At 41.0% G+C, this 17,350-nt stretch overlaps 1 protein-coding gene across 1 annotated transcript in view; it reads right to left on the reverse strand.

Annotated features, from left to right (window-relative positions):
- LOC149152906 (ATP-dependent Clp protease proteolytic subunit-related protein 2, chloroplastic-like) overlaps window positions 1-11,443 on the reverse strand; it is a 143,041-nt gene extending 131,598 nt beyond the window's left edge. The window contains exons 1-2 of the mRNA XM_089440141.1: window positions 11,222-11,443; window positions 11,090-11,136 (exon numbers count right to left, since the gene is read on the reverse strand). Of these exons, the coding sequence (XP_089296267.1) occupies window positions 11,090-11,136; window positions 11,222-11,301 (127 nt within the window). The 5' untranslated portion in view covers window positions 11,302-11,443. The remainder of the gene's footprint in view (window positions 1-11,089; window positions 11,137-11,221) is intronic.
- Between the last annotated feature and the right edge of the window lie 5,907 nt (window positions 11,444-17,350).

A 17,350-nucleotide genomic window follows, 5' to 3' on the forward strand; every position in this document is an offset into this window, starting at 1 on the left:
AAGAAGAAGACAGTGGCCACGGCCTCCAAACAGGGCCCCTCTGCACAACAACTACAGATGGACAAGGTCGTGGAGGAGTACGAGGACATCTTCACCTCCCCCGCAGGGGTTCCTCTGCACTATCAGGTCAAGCACTCCATCGATCTGACCCCAGGTGCACCGCTACCCAATGGACCAATTTATCAGCGTTCCGTTCTGGAGAACAATGAAATCAAGAGGCAGATTCAGGAGCTCCTGCAGAAAGGTCACATCCGTCCGAGTTCATCGCATTGTGGGAGCCTGATCGTGTTGGTACAAAAGAAGGATGGGACTTGGAGACTCTGTATTAACAATCGGGCACTGAACAAGATCATTGTCCGTAATAGGTACCCGATCCCGCGGATTGATGACCTCCTGGACCAACTAAAGGGGGCGAAATATTTCAGCAAGATCGATCTGAAATCAGGATATCACCAGGTACCAATCAAACCCTCTGATGTGTGGAAGATTGCCTTCAAAGCCAAGGAGGGCCTTTTCGAATGGTTGGTTATGCCTTTCGGGTTGACGAATGCTCCTGCAACCTTCATGAGGCTAATGGATGACATCTTGCGACCATTCACCAACTCATTTGTAGTGGTATACTTGGATAACATCCTGATCTTCAGCCAAACTTGGGAAGAGCACCTCCACCACATCCGACAAGTTCTCCAAACACTGTGGCAACACAAGCTATGTGCCAATTTGGAGAAATGCACTTTTGGCATGACCCAGGTTCAGTATCTAGGATACATTATTGATGAACAAGGGGTACATGTGGATCCAGCCAAGATCCAAGTCATTCGGCAATGGCCATCTCCAACCACTCTGACAGAGCTCCACAGCTTTCTAGGCCTTGCCAACTCCTACCGCAGGTTCGTGTTGAGGTTTTCTCATATCACTTGGCCCTTGAGTCAAGTCACCAAGGGAGGAGCGAAAGCAAAATTCTTTTGGTCTGAATCTCAACAGAAGGCATTCATAAAGTTGAAAGATCGCCTCTGCACGGCACCAGTGCTCGTGTTACCAGATTTACAACAACCATTTGAGGTCGAGACAGATGCCTCTGACTATGCTATTGGGGCAGTCCTTACTCAACACAGGCATCCAGTGGCATATCACAGTGAAACACTTTCAGACACAGTCCGGAAGTATCCCACTTATGATAAAGAGATGTATTCCATTGTGCAGGCCTGCCGACAATGGAAGCATTACATTTTGGGGAAGGAAACGGTCATCCACACAGACCACCGACCCCTGCAGTTCATACAGACCCAAGGGAAATTGCAGAATGATCACCATCAGAAGTGGTCTACATACCTGCAACAGTTCCATTTGAATATCAAGTATAAGAAGGGCAGCACCAATAATGTTGTAGATTGCCTCAGTCGACCACCGATCATGGCGTTAACCACCGTGCTCAACTCTTGTGGGCACGAGACTTCTGATTGGCCACTTCTCTACAAAAGCAACCCAGAATTCGGCCACACATACCAGACACTCTTGGAGGGTCGGCATGTTCCAGATTTTCACCTCCAGGATGCCCTATTATGCCACCTGGGTCACCTTTGTGTTCCTTCAAGCGAGTGTGCCAAGATGATTTGGGAAGCACACTACAGTCGGGCTGCTGGGCATTTCGGGGTTGAGAAAATGGTGGCAGTACTGCAAAAGTATTTCTATTGGCCGAATCTTCGACAGGATGTTGGGAAGTACATCAGATCATGTACTGCCTATGCCATTGCCAAACCGACCATCAAGAAGCAAGGCCTCTATGCCCCGTTGCCTACCCCTAGTCGACCTTGGGAATCCGTCGACCTTGGGAATCCATCTCCATGGATTACATGTCAGGCCTTCCTTCCATTAAGCATGGAAATGACTGTGTTTTTGTGGTCGTTGACAGGTTCTCGAAGATGGCCATTATGGCGACTTGCAAGAAGAATATCACAGTAGAAGCCACTGCTAAACTCTTCTTTGAACGAGTGTGGGTGCACTTTGGGATGCCACAATCTATCATCTCAGATCGGGACAGTCGGTTCCTCAGTACATTTTGGTCTAGTCTCTGGTCAATGCTGGACACCAAACTCACTAAGTCCACAACCTTCCATCCTCAAACTGATGGCCAGACAGAAGTTGTCAATAGGATGATTGCGCACATTCTGCGCATGTACAACTCAAAGCATCCACGCACATGAGACGAGAGCCTCCCCTATGTTCAGCACAACTACAACCGAGCTCTTCACAGCTCGACTGGACACGGCCCTTTTCAGGTGGGCTTGGGATTCCAGCCACTATGCCCAATTGATGTGGCCATGCCACTTGCAACTACTCACATAGATTCGGCTCATGTCTAGTCCAAAACAAACAAGGCAACCAGCTTCATTGAGCACATCCAACATATTCGCCAGCAGATCCATGACATTCTGGAAAAATCAAATGCCAACTACAAGCAGCGACATGATCAACATCGGGTGCCACACAAGTTTCAGGTGGGCGACAAAGTCTGGTTGCATTTGCAAAAGGAACACCTTATTGGAGCCTATCAGAAATTGAGACCACTCCGATATGGTCCTTACACCATTACTAAGGTTGTGGGAGACAATGCAATTGAGCTCAGCATTCCCCCATTCCTTGGCCTGCACCCAGTGTTCAATGTGGACCGCCTTCAGCCATACTTTCCACCATTGCTAGACACATCCGACATTGCAGAACAGCTCACACCCACAGAATTAAATCCAGATTGCTTGGAACAAGCTACAACTAATCGGATCATGGACACACAGATCAAGAACACTCGCCAACAGAATATCCAACTGTATCGAGTTGTCAAAGCAGGCCAACTCCTTCACCAGGGCAAGTGGCTCACCAGGGACCAAGTTCAGCAAAAGTTTCCTCATCTCATGAAGGAACTAAACGCAATGGGGACCATTGCTTCCTAAGGGGGGAGGAATGATCCAAGTGGATATTGGTGGCCACCTGCCAAGTCCACCTGGACCCCCACCATTGTTTCTCTCAGCATTTTCAGTTTCCTTAATTGTAGCACAACTTACTATTTTTAGCAGTTTTTCGGGTCCTGAACTTCCAGAGCCGTTTTGAGGCCCTAAACGACGTTTTTTGGGAAATTTGGGGGCAACATGCGTCCATGGACCGATGTTGTCCTTTCCAAAGTGGTAGTGCTCGGATAGATCTTTCTAATGAGCTATTGTACGTGTCAAATGGAGATCGTATGCCAAAGTTACGACCCTAGGAAGTTGATGTACCAATTTACCCAAACGGGGCCCACAGTTTGGCGTTTCATCTTCTAGGGTTAGGTTTTGGAATGTTTAAGGGTTTTCCATTGTTTCTCAACAATAAATAGGCCTTTGAGCCTCATTGTAACACAGTTCAGAGGCATGTAGCCACCACATCTCTTCTCAGAGATAAGCTACCATCGCCCTAGCTGGTTTATTTCCATTACTGTTTGTAAGCATATTTCGGTGTTTTACATTAATGAAATGAAGTATTATTTCCATTGCAATTTTGTGTTTATGGTTATCTCTGTAATTTGTTGCGTTCCTGTTTAAGTCTAGATCAAAATGTCTCCTCATAATCCACTCCCTCCTGCCGGGTGAACACTCTCACCACGAACCTCGCTTTGTACTTCTCAACATTGCCATCAACTACATGTTTGATCTTGTAGATCCATCGAGAAGTGACCAATGGCTTTCCCTCCAGTCTCGACACTATGTCCCATACATCATTCCTCATGATGGATCTATACTCCTCCACCGTGGCATCCCTCCATACTTGTTCATCTGCAACCTCCTCAAAAGTGGAAGGCCCGGATTCACTGATATAGCTCGCCAAGGCCAAATAATTGGAAAATCTCGTTGGTGGTCTACTTTTCCTGAAAGTGTTGTTAGGAGCCTCCACATGCTCCTTAGCATCTCTCAAGGTCTATTCAGCCCATCTCAGCCTCCTCCCAGTAGAGCTCAAAGGAATATCTAGCTCCTCCTCCAAATGTACTAGTTATGTCCTTGTTGCTGGTGTTATTGGTCCCTGCTCAACCTTAGGAGCCTCTCGGTCCCTATCCTCTACCCCTACTTGCTCTTTCTCATGAGACCTCCTAGAAGTCCTGCCCTCACAAATCTAACATCTCGACTAATTATCACTTTCCTTTGTCCTGGAACATAGACTCGATAAGCCTTTAAGACCTCACAGTAGCCCACAAATATGTCCTTTTTTGACAAGGGCTCCAACTTAGTCCTCTTCTCTATGGGAACATGGACATACATTGCAATACCGAAGATGTGCAAATGGATTAGATTCGTTTTCACTCTTGTAAACATCTCGTCAAGAATCGCGTCCTCCAATATCCTGTGAGGACTAATGTACTGCACATAAACAGTTGTATTGCAGGGTTCCCCCACAAAAACATAGGTAATTCTTGATCATAGATCATTTCCCTCGTTTCCTCCATTATAGTCCTATTCTTCCTCTCAACAACCACATTAACCACATTTTGTTGAGGGTTGTAGGGTACCTGCAAAAATCCTAGAACTCGTTGGAGGTATACTCGCCCCCATTATTTGATCTCAACACCTTAATCTTCTTCCCAATCTAGTTCTCCACAAGAGCTTTGAACTCTTAAAATCGATTGAAGACCTCACCCTTTGTTTTCAAGAAGTAGATCCAAGTCTTCCTAGAAAAATCATCGATGAATGTCGCAAAGTACAAGGACCCTATGATCGACTCCATAAACATAGGACCACAAACGTCTGAGTGCACCAAGTCTAGCACTCCCTTAGACCTAGTCTCGTTGTGAGGAAAAATTGCCTTGGCCTACTTGCCAAGTGCACACCCTTTACACACTCCATCCTGTTTCCACCCTTACATCCGGAAAATATGTAACCATTCTCCATAACATAGGAAGAGCCCTGTAGTGTAGGTGTCCCATCCTCCATAACAGATAGAGATTCTTCTCCCTTCTCCAAATTACTCACTTCCTATTGGGATTAGTTCCTTTTCGCCAAACAACCACTTCACCTCCAGTAAAGTTAACTTCTAGTCCTCTGTCTTCTATGGTCAAAACTGAAAGGAGATTCTTCCCCAAACCCGGTACATACAACCAATGTCACATGGTTTGAGTTCGAGTTCGGGTTCGATAATGATTAGGTTCGGTTATATATATATATATATATATATATATAGAGAGAGAGAGAGAGAGAGAGAGATATAATGAATTATAAGATGAAATAGTAAGAAGTCAATATTAGCAAACATCAAAAATGTTATCACGGACATGGAAACTATAAGGATAAATTACAAGCTTGAGTTGTGACATGAAGTTATGAGTTTTGATCTATGGACTTGGTCAATGGCTATGAGGTTCGTCGAACCTCAAAAAAATTTAAGGTTCGCCAAAATTCGAACCTCAAGGTTAAAGTTCGACGAACCTTGTGACATAACATACAACACCTTTTTCACCTCCATGATACCACCTAAGTCCGTTTGAAACTCGATGCTGCCAATGCCTTCTATTGCATACTTGGCATTATCACGAAGCTCTACATGCATATCTCTAGGCTCCCTCGTCATGTTGGTGAAAATATCTCGAGATCTCATCATGTGATGAGATGCTCCATTGTCCACAAACTAGACACCTCTTGTAACAGTTCTGGATAGGCATGACAACAAGGCAAAGTTCTTCTTGAACTTTTCAACCATCTCATTCATCTGTGCAGTTGTTGTCGTGGTTGTCTTTACCTTGCCCTTATGACATGCAAAGCACTTGACTTTGCTCATGTCCTTCTCCTTTTTACTCAGTGAGGATCCACCTCCACTCTAGTTTTGCTTGGCCTTCCCTTTGCCCTTTTTCGCTTGCGTAGCAAGAGCAAGCTCATCCTTCTCCTCACTACCCTTTCGTTTTCCTTTGGTCAATAAGTTCTCCCAGATCTCCTTTTGGATGAAGTCATCCCACAACTGGCCCCAATCAAGAAGTTGTTGCCTAGCAAGGGTCTCATCCACAAAGGTGGTCCAATGCTTAGCGCAACCTCCATCAGCTCTAAATCAATTAGTTTCCCCGACAAGTTTAAGCTCATCACGAGCTTGCTAGATCCCCGTGAGGTAATATGTTACAAACTTTTATCTGTTCATCTCGATGTTGTTTAATTTCTCCCGCAACACCATCTTCCTGTTTCGTTTGTGCTTTGATAAAGACGGGTGAGGGCTACCCACATCTAACGTCATGTGTCCTTCCTTGATATGTGAGGAGTTAAATGATCTCTCACACCATCCAAAATTATACGCCTTGTTCTCATATCCTTGTAATTATGCTTTGTTGCAAGGTTTGGATCTAATGGAACCTGAATGTCTATGTTCACAAGATCCCACAAGCCATTCATTTTTAGAATCATAATAATTCACTCCTTCCAGGGATTGATGTTAACGTCCCTATCCAACCTGTCTTCATATCGCAAACTGCTCAGTGATGCCATCTTCACAAATCGACCTTGGTCACAAAACCCCAATTGCAAAATTAAGAAAAATAATAATAATTCTATTGCGCAACGAGAGATGGAAGGAGCTCTGAAAACACTTGCAGCAGCTAGGGTGAAACCCTAGCAGCTCAATCTTTGCTCCATTTGTATGGATTTTCTGCAAATCGTTCAATGGTGAACCCTTGTGATTTGGCGAATAAATATGTTTCTTTTGCAGTTATGGTTGTCAGTCAAGCTAGCTCTTCTTCAGTTTCATACAGCTCTATGCTAAAGTTTGGTGCTAGTCTTTCGGTGGTACAAGAAATTTCTTCTCTTAATGTTTATATGGATGAAGAAGCTTTCTGCTATGAAAAAAAAATCGGAGAATGGTTTGGTTTGCAGGTTTAATGGGCACTTGCCGCGGCTGGCCAATCTGCATAAATGGATCCTTGAGACATAGAATCCCTATGGTTCGAGGTTTCTTCACTGTGGTTTTTGAGAAGATTGAGGACAAGAAGGCTATCAATGAAGTTGGGTCGTGGTTTTGGGGGAGTGTCGACCTCTTCATGCAGCCCTGGACTCCCACTTTTGACCCAATATCGGCATCAATTTATACAACCCCAATTTGGGTAAGGCTTCTGAACCTTCCCTTGCATTTTTGGAATCACACATCGCTTTCCTCCATTAGGAATGCACTAGGAAAATTCTATTGTAGTTGTCCTAATACCGAAAAAAATTCAAGGTTATTTATGCCCGCATTTGTGTATGAGAATATCTCGTTTCAATGTACAACATGCTATGAAATGGGGCACTTAATTAAAAATTGCCCCAAGCGTTCTCAGAATAGCAAAGATCGAAAAAAACCCCGAGGCCCAAATGGTGGGAAGGTGCACAAGGTGATCACTATACAGTATTCAAAGAAGAAGAGTTTCAGGACAAGAAAGAACCTAAAGACAAGCACGAAGCAGATTCGGTCAAAGATGCTGCAGTCTCGGCAATAGAATCTAAGCAGGAAAAATGATTGCCAATGTGAATCCTCAGGTTGCCAATAAGAAATCCCCGAATGCAGAGTTAGTGGAAAAGCAACAAACCCTCGTGGGATATGGATTCCCTTCAAAAACCACAAGGATTTTAGTTGAAAATGAATCTTCTTGGGTAGATCAAGTGAATGAGGAAGATCTCAAGAATAATATTGTGCTGTTGTCAAAGAACAATTCACCAGAATTTGCAGAAAATGCGGGTTGGATTCAAGTTGGGAAGAAAGGAAAAAGTTTTTCTCCAAGAAAAACAAGAAGTCAAACTAGATCAAAATAAAATTATAGTGAAAAATGGAATGTAAATGTGTCTGTATTTTGGGGGTTTTTTGGAAAATATTTAGTTGGAAAGGGACTGAAGTTTTTGTGTTATGGGGAACTCATTTGAGGTTTGGATTGAACCTTTGTGCTCAATCTCAAACTTGCAAGGAATATTGGAATATGTAAAGGTTTTGACCTTGTAATCTCGATTTTTAATAATACAAATCTCTACTTGTTTCATTTAAAAAAATAAATTGTTGCAAACCCTAGTGATCTTGGATCTCTCTCTCAGAGTTATCTAGAAAGCTCTGATACCATGTTCAATCTCCTAATACCAGCCCACATTTATTTTCTCACAGCAATTATTTATTCCCAACAATTTATTTAATTAACAAAATAAATTCTAAATTACCAAAAAATAAAATCACTAGTATTTAACCTCTAGAAATATATGCAGCAGAAATAAAAAATTCGAAGAGATCAATCATATAACGCAACAAATAAATAATTCACCCACAACAATTCTGCATCATTTATTCATCTGGAAAATCAAGGTTTTCGTCCCACAGAAAATTACAAGGAAAAATACAACTGTTGGAACTTGTAACTCGGCTCCCACTAGATGAATTCAACCCAAGGAATTCAGCCACCTGAAAATCGGCCTCTAAAGGAATTCGGCCTGGAGAAATTCGGCCCAATCAATTTGCTGGCAAATTGACCCTGCACATTCCCTATGATCTGCCACTATGCCTAAGGAAATTCGACCTCCAGCAAATAGTCTTCTCCAATTAAATCGACCTCTCTTTCTCTTTAGCAACTCGGTTGTACAATATCCACAACTCAACCTCCTAGATATGCCCTTGAATCCTCTTGTACTTCTCCTCTTATGTGCTTATGTGCTTCAGTCTACTGAGCTACTCACACTAGATAAAATCGCTCTCTTGTTGTGTCTCCTCTCTCTTGTATATTCATCTCTTCATCAGGTTTCTTTTATAATCTTCATTAAACCCAAATCCCTAACCCTAATCTCCATTCTAGAAGATCTTGGAGATCAACAGTTGAAATTATTTCCAAGTCACTTAAATAATTAAATTATTTATCCTTAGAAAATGACTTAATAGTCCACAATAATTAATTGACTTTATTTATTGTGTTTTTCCTAAGTTAGACTAAGGAAAGAAGAAATAAATCATTTACTCCACCAAGCAAGCACCTAAAGAAACAATAAATCATCTTCTACATGCTAAGACACCAAGCCTATGTAGAAGACCTTCCAAAGCTACCACAAGCTTCAACACCTGTCATGGTTGTCATGTGCTTAATTCTTCAAGCACCCTGTAGATCTGATGTTGAAAACTTGAAACCATTGGATCTTATAGATCTACACTTAAGAATTTTGGATCTACTTTTCTCTTCAAAGCCCAAGCTCCGGTACCATGTTGATTTCTGAAAACTAGTGCCTAGATAAATAGATCAGATCTAGATTTACACTACTAGAATTCTTTGACCAAACAAAGTCGTGGAAAAACTTAGAAAACCAAGAAAACGCAGGAAAAAAAGACAAATCTCATACATTGACAATTTTTCTACTCTTCAACATCAGCTCATCATTCAAAAAACTTTCAAACATACAAGAGCTCCCATACTGGGAAAATAGCTCTAAGAAAAAAATACAAACGAAACCTAACAAACCTAAATTTCCAGCTCTCATAAATCTGCCCCGAATCACCTCTATGATGGAGCATATGGTTTGTACAGCCTGCAGATTAATGGTTGTCCTCTCCTTCGTTGCTGCTGCAATTTCTCTCCTTGCCCACAAAATCAAAAGGTCCTTTTGATTTTCTCTCTCAAAATCCTTCTTGAGAAAATAACTAATGTGTCCTCTCTTTCACTTGGCTTCCTTTTATAATTTTGAGTTCGGCCAAATCTCTAATCTCAACAGTCAAGATTAAATCAAATCTTGAGTAGATCAATGGTCCATAATTCAACTTAAATCACTAGTACTCAAACTTAGGCATTCTATTAAACTAAACTCACTTTATTAAAAAAAATGCCAAATCCCTAATCTCAATAGTCAAAATTAAATCTAATCTTGAGTTGAAATCAATGGTCCAAAATTCAACTTATATCACTAGTACCCAAACTTAGGCACTTTATTAAATTAAACTCACTTTATAAAAAACATTTACTTTATTAATTAATTAGTAAAGTGAACTCCCAAGTCTAAGAGTCATTTAATAGCAATTCCCACAACTTAGACACTTTGCTTTTGCGGAAATACTTGTTAGAGCTACAATCATCAACATCTACAGCCTGGCTGGGTGGAGATGTTCATGTGTGAGTGCATAATTCTCTTACCAACATTATAAAAAAAATGGTGACATACACATACTAACATAGATTCACCCTAACCCTCGATCTATTAACTGCCAAGAGACTCAAACCTCAGATATCAGAAATTATTATCCCTATCAATGTTTCATAGATATAGGGCTAAGATGGATCTACTCTAGTGCGATAATAATGTTGTGTGTGCCCGACTGTTAGTAGAGCCTATATGAATATGAGTGTGCTGTAAACTAGGACACGCACAAAGTGTAGTCAGTCGGTTAATATGCTTATTTGATAACATCTTCTTTTCGGTATTTGGAGATATTATCTGTTTCTGTGAGTCGCTTTGCAGCTCACCCATTTGTCATCTAGAGCAGTTCTCATCAATTATTTATATTGTTCAATTATTGCCAATGTTAATGCTAGTTTTCTGTCATGTGAGCAAATTATTTCTCTCATTTCCCATAAATGACATATTTTTAAAATTCATATTCCATGACCATTGAACACTTTCTGTTTACAAGGCATCTTTTTAAAAGTCATGTTCCATGACCATTGAACACTTTCAGTTTACAAGGCATCTTTTTAAAAGTCATATTCCATGACCATTGAACATTTTCAGTTTATAAAGGTGAAAGTAGGAGCAATTACAACATGCGATATTAGAACATTCAAGACCAGGGCTACAGAAACAAATGAATTCAGCAAGAAGGGAATATTTTCCTTCGTCTTTGTATGTGTAAAACTTGTTTTTTTTTACTGAACTTATTGCCTTAAAACGTGGACTATTGACCTCACTCACCGTCTCCAGAAACAGATATGACAACAAGGTAATACGTGTAAGCATTTGCATAGAGTGGATTATATAATACACCAGAGTACCTCCTTTGATACATAACGCAAATATAAGTTCAGATAATACAGGGGAACTGAGGCAAGTCGAAGAAAATCACAACGAGTACAGTCGAACGATTTGGAAAAAGAATGTACTCTCACCTTGAGGACACTGAGGACGTAGCCCAACATAAGCGTTTATCGAGCATCTGCACGAAGATAGGAATATGGTTGATAAAAATGTGTGGAAATGATTGAAGGGAAAAACAATAAAAATAATTGAATCGTTCCGACCTGGTGGGAGAAGGTAAAGTAACCCCCCTTGCAGAAGGAGTAGGGATGTGTGAAAAGAAGGAAGAAGAAGCCATCGCCATTGGCGCTATTGCTCTTCCAGACCCTGCCAACCCTTGCCCTTTTTTCTTATCTGCTCTGCTCAAGAGCCCTCAAGGAGTCGCATACTTCTCAGATGTTTGAAAATTAAAAACAATAATTAAAACTTGAATATCTTTTAGGAATAATAGTAAAACTCTTGTCCGCATCTGCGGTCAGCAGTCGTGGTTTTTGAAGTCGGAGAAACAATTTCAAAATCACTTTTCGACGGATGGCTTGTAATTTAAGGTGTAACATGAGGCGCTGTTACCTCTTAAAGATGATTGCAAGAGGTTAAATTGTTACTTGTTTGGTCATATATATCGAATGTAGGTTAGATGGTTACTTGTTCGGACATGTTTTTTTTTTTTTTTTTTTTGTTAAAGTAAGAGTTGGTTTTTCTATTCAAATGTATTGGATAAACAAAATACATAAAATACAACAAACCCAAAGACGATGTGGGCCATAGAGTTAACTAGCCGCACCAAGTCTTGGGCACCGAGCCAAGGGCCCACAAACCTAACTACAAGACCTTCAAGATTCAATCAAGCGCCGAGACCATCCGATCCGCCTTCAGAGATCTGATGGACTAGGCCCATATCGGAACGAAAACAAGCACACTCTTTAATTCCTTAATCGACCCTGATGAGGAAATAGAGACCACTATAAAAGGATTTCGGGTCCGCCTAGGGGGATAACCCTCGAGCATGCAGTCTGCCCGAAATCCACCGATCCCAACCTTGAAGCGAAACAAGCACGGAAGATAACACCGCGCCCAGACCCGAAGTCAAAAAAAAGCCATGGTAACCTCCTTGCAAGTTGCCATGCGAAATCCCTAAGATTGCTGCCAATCTGTCTAACTGCTAGCTCGATAACCATCACCCGACAAAGCTTATTTTTCTTTAAAGAATTTAGTTTTCCTGAAAAGACTCGGCTTTTAAAGAATTTGGTTTTCTTTAGAGAAATTAGTTTTCATGAAAAGACTCGTCTTTTAAATTGACTATCACCTGATAACTTTGGGGATGAAGTGTTCTGAGAACAAAATCCCGCCCAAAGACCAGATAACCATGCACGGCTTCACCGCAAAAGATCAAAATGCCCCTGTTACCTTTAGTCAACATCCTTTTAGTTTCCCCTGCTTTGATGGAGCTCCCTATCCGCACTCGCCTGTCTGAGACACTCTTCCCTCAATCTGCCTTGGGGGGTCTCTATCCAATCATAAATTTTATTGCTTTTAGCACAACGCATGCCTTCATTAGCTAAAATGTCTGCTACTTTGTTAGTTGTTTGGCGCACATGAGTAAAACTAAGGGTTCTCATGTTCTGCAGGTGGGATTGAATCCGTTGATACACTTGCAGAAGCCGCCACTGTCTCGAGACTTTATCAGGAGCAGAGCCATAGCAAATTTTCTTGACCGAATTAATAATCAATTCGGAGTCAGCTTCAATAATGGTATTATGGAGATTTGAGTCCCTCAAAATTTCTAGACATTGCTCAAGGCCCATAAGCTCTACCATATTGTTAGTGGCTTTGCCCAAATGGCTATGAAAGATGGTTCTTATGTAACCCTTTTCATCTCTTATAACTCCTCCATACCCCGCCATATCAGGGTTTCCTTTTGAGGCCCCATCTATATTGCATTTCAAAAATCCCTGGGGGGGGTTGCCAGAAATCCTTATCAGTAATTATATGACTTACATTCATGTTTTTTCCCTATGGGACAAGTCCCTGAAGACCCAAAAGCAGTAGTATCTGCACATCCTTATCTTTAGGTTGGTCCTCAAGGGGGTTTTTAATAAGGGTCCCTACTGTCTCATTGAGCTGATTTAAAATCTGAGCCATGATGTTCTGGGGAGAACCTTTCCTGTTCTTGAATATTCTGTTATTGCGTTCTTTCCAGACATCCTAGATTAGAAAGCCTGGAACTAAAGCCCAAGCTTTGTTGATTATTTCATTGTCAAAGAAATTTTTCCTCCACTTCTTCAAAGTGCTGGTAATGCTGCCCAAGTTCCTATATGTTTGTTTGAATATTGAAGCTACCCAGTTCCACAAGGTGGAAGTGAATGGGCAGAGGTTGAGTAGGTGATCCATGGTTTCTTCTTGTAATTCACATAGCTGGCATCTAGATGGACCGGATACCCCTCTTTTCCTAAGATTTTCCCAGGTCATAATTTTTTTATGTTGAACTAACCACGTGAATAGTTTGATTTTCATCTAGCTCTAGTTCTGCCATAGTTCCTTCCAAAACCCATAAGGGTTTGGATAGTCAAGTCCAAGGGTTATGCGCTTGGCCTCTTTGAGGTTAAAGTTACCTTCATTGTTATTGCCCCATCTCAGCTGGTCTGAATCTGGGAATGTCAGAATCTTTCTCTATTCCAAGATGGTCGTTAAAGCTTCTGCCTGTGCCTTTAATGGGGAGTCATCACTATAAACCAGGTTCTTCCATATTCTCCATTTTCCCTCTCCTCGTTCCTAATCCCAGAAGTCATTTACCATGTGTAACCCTTTGTTGTCAATATCGTTCTTGAGATTGGTGAATTCTTCTCTTAACAGTTTAGGTTTCTGTTGCCAGTTATCTTCCCAAAACCAAGCAAGGTTTCCATTTTTTATTTCCCAGAAACTATGTTTCTACACAATGGATCTATTCTCCCAAGCTTTGTTCCAAATGTGGGAGCCTTTGATGAGCCCAGAAATTCTAATGTGGTCCTTGTCTTGCCAATTGTTTGCATATTTCTGTTTCCAAATTTGGGCCCAAGGGGAAGCCGAATCTTTTAGCCATCTCCACCAAAGTTTTGCCCCCAAAACTTTGTTTAGCATTTCAGGATCATCCAGTCCCAAACCTCCATGTGTCTTGGGTTTATAGATCTTTTCCCAGGCCACCAAGGCCCATTTTTTTTTCTCTTCCCCTTTGCCCCAAAGAAAATCTCTTTGGATATTTATGCATTGTTGCATGACTCCTTTAGGAGCTGGAAGGGCTGAAAACATAAAAATGGGGACAATTTGTAGGACAACTTTTGTGAGCACTAGACGACCTGCTAAATTCAAAGACCTGTTTGTCCATTTCCAGATTTTGTCCTGTAGCTTATTAGTCACAAGCTCCCAAACTATCTTGCTTAGAGGTTTGTCTGTTAGCGGTACTCCCAAATATTTGGAGGGTAACATATCTCTTTGAAAGCCTAGAATTCTAGATATATTTCTCTGAATAGCAATGTCAGTGTTAAAAAAGAAAATCTTTGATTTGGTAAGGCTTACCTCTGTGCCTGCAGCCATTGCAAAGTCTTTCAGGATTTGTTTGTAGGCTAGAGCTTCCCTGACCATGGGTATACCCTGCAGCATGGTATCGTCCACAAATTGTTGATGGGTCAAAGCATCTCCATTCATGGTGAGTTTGAGACCCTGGATTTTGCCTTCTACTTTGGCCGATTTGATAGCTTTGCCAAGCCCTTCCATCATGAGAATAAAGAGGAAGGGTGAGAGTGGATCTCCTTGTCTGAGACCTCTCGTAGGATTAAAGGGTTTGGATGGTGAGCCATTTAACAGGATTGAAAAACTAGAGGTAGTTACAAGGGTCATTACCCATCTTACCCAATTATGGTCAAAGCCATATGCTATAAGAACTCTCTGATGTAAGCCCAACTTAGTTTATCATAAGCCTTTTCTAGGTCAAGTTGCATAATCACACCTGCTTGCTTATTGCTCTTAAGTGAGTGAACCACCTCATGAGCTTGAATGATGTTGTTGAGAATTTGTCTGCCTTCCACATACCCAGTTTGTTCCTCCAAAACGAGAGTTGGAAGAAGGGGCTTAAGCCTGATGGCAATTATTTTGGAAATAATTTTGTACACCACATTGCATAATGTTATTGGTTTGAATCTGTCTGGTGTCATAGCATTATCCTGCTTTGGAATCACGGATATGAAAGAGGTATTGAGTGCCTTCAAAACAGTTCTGTTTTTCCTTGAGTCCTCCACCAACATGCTTTAAAGAAGTCAACATTAAAACCATCCGGACCTGGTGCCTTTCCATTTTGCATCTCTTTGATGACTTCGCTGACCTCCTCTTCATTCACAGGCTTGTTTAGATTATAATTGTCTTCTCTTATCACTAGCTTAGGAATGTGCTTTGTAAAGTCATTGATGAATTGTGATCTGTTTAAGAGAGGTTCCTTGGCTATGCCTTGGAAATGTTGAACCAGCGCTACTTCTATTTCTTTGTGGGTATTGAGTTGCTTTCCTTGAGAATCTTTGATGATTGAGATCCTGTTAGGAGACCTGTGGTCCATTGTTGATTTATGAAAAAACCTTGTGTTCCTTTCTCCTTCTTTTAACCATTGTACCCTTGATTTTAGTTTCCAGAATATCTCCTCTTGCTTGCATAATTCTTCCCATTCATGTTGATGATGTTCAGCTTGTTCCTTTCTTCCCTCGTTGAAGCCATCTGTAATGAGGATCTGGTTAATTTCATGTAGCTTCCGTTCAACAACTTTTTTGGCTTTGAAAATGTTGCCAAACTCATTCTTATTCTAATATTTAAGCCTGAGTTTGATACACCACATTGCATAATGCTATTGGTTTGAATCTGTCTGGTGTCATAGCATTATCCTGCTTTGGAATCATGGATATGAAAGAGGTATTGAGTGCCTTCAAAACAGTTCTGTTTTTCCTTGAGTCCTCCACCAACATGCTTTAAAGAAGTCAACATTAAAACCATCCGGACCTGGTGCCTTCCCATTTTTCATCTCTTTGATGACTTCGCTGACCTCCTCTTCATTCACAGGCTTGTTTAGATTATAATTGTCTTCTCTTGTCACTAGCTTAAGAATGTGCCTTGTAAAGTCATTGATGAATTGTGATCTGTTTAAGAGAGGTTCCTTAGCTATGCCTTGGAAATGTTGAACCAGCGCTACTTCTATTAATTTGTGGGTATTGAGTTGCTTTCCTTGAGAATCTTTGATGATTGAGATCCTGTTATGAGACCTGTGGTCCATTGTTGATTTATGAAAAAACCTTGTGTTCCTTTCTCCTTCTTTTAACCATTGTACCCTTGATTTTAGTTTCCAGAATATCTCCTCTTGCTTGCATAATTCTTCCCATTCATGTTGATGATGTTCAGCTTGTTCCTTGCTTCCCTCGTTGAAGCCATTTGTAATGAGGATCTGGTTAATTTCATGTAGCTTCCGTTCAACAACTTTTTTGGCTTTGAAAATGTTGCCAAACTCATTCTTATTCCAATATTTAAGCCTGAGTTTGATATGTTTCAATCTTTTATGCAAGAGGAACATTTTAGTGTCGTGAACATGCATATCCTTTGTCCACCATTTTTCAATATTGCTTATAAAGTCCGAATGGGTAAGCCAAATATTTTCAAACCTGAAAGGTCTGTTTCTTGGAGTTCCTATAAAGGTGCTTCAAGTTGAACAGGCCAATGATCCAATCCACCAAAAGGGAGTATCATCACCAACAGGTCAAGGCCTGTAAGGATAAGGTCCTCCCAGATGATAAATCTATCGAGTTTTGTGGCCACCTAAGACTCTCCTCCCCTTTTATTATTCCAAGTAAAGATTCCATTACTTGTCTCTGTGTCTACTAGCCTCATATCGTTTTTAAAATTCTGAAATTCTATGGAAACTCTACCTAATGATCTGGTTCCACCTTTTTTTCGAACAGGGACCTGATCATGTTAAAGTCCCCTCCCAAAATCCAGGGGATGCCCACATGTTTGTCTCTTAGATCCTCCAGAGAGGTAAGAAGCTTGAGTTTGTCTTCAGGCTTCTGTGGACCATAAACATTTGTGATCAAATAAACTTCCTTGTCCCCCAAAGGTTGAATAACCACTGATAGGTAGTTCCTGGACGCTTCAGCATCAAGTATTCCTAGTTTCAGAGGGTTCCAAAGTGTAAGAATTCCTCCTGTTGTTTTATTTGCTTTAACTTCTAGATATTCATATTTAATTAGCCATTTGCTGTGTATTTCTCTTATTTTCCAACTGAACATTTTGTTTCCTGGATGAAAATCATATCTGGTTTTTCTTCTTTCATTCTATTGCTAAGATTC

Source organism: Pinus tabuliformis, chromosome 9, assembly GCF_031772625.1.
Source record: "Pinus tabuliformis cultivar Carrire ecotype Pingquan chromosome 9, CPIR1, whole genome shotgun sequence".
Taxonomy (NCBI): domain Eukaryota; kingdom Viridiplantae; phylum Streptophyta; class Pinopsida; order Pinales; family Pinaceae; genus Pinus; species Pinus tabuliformis.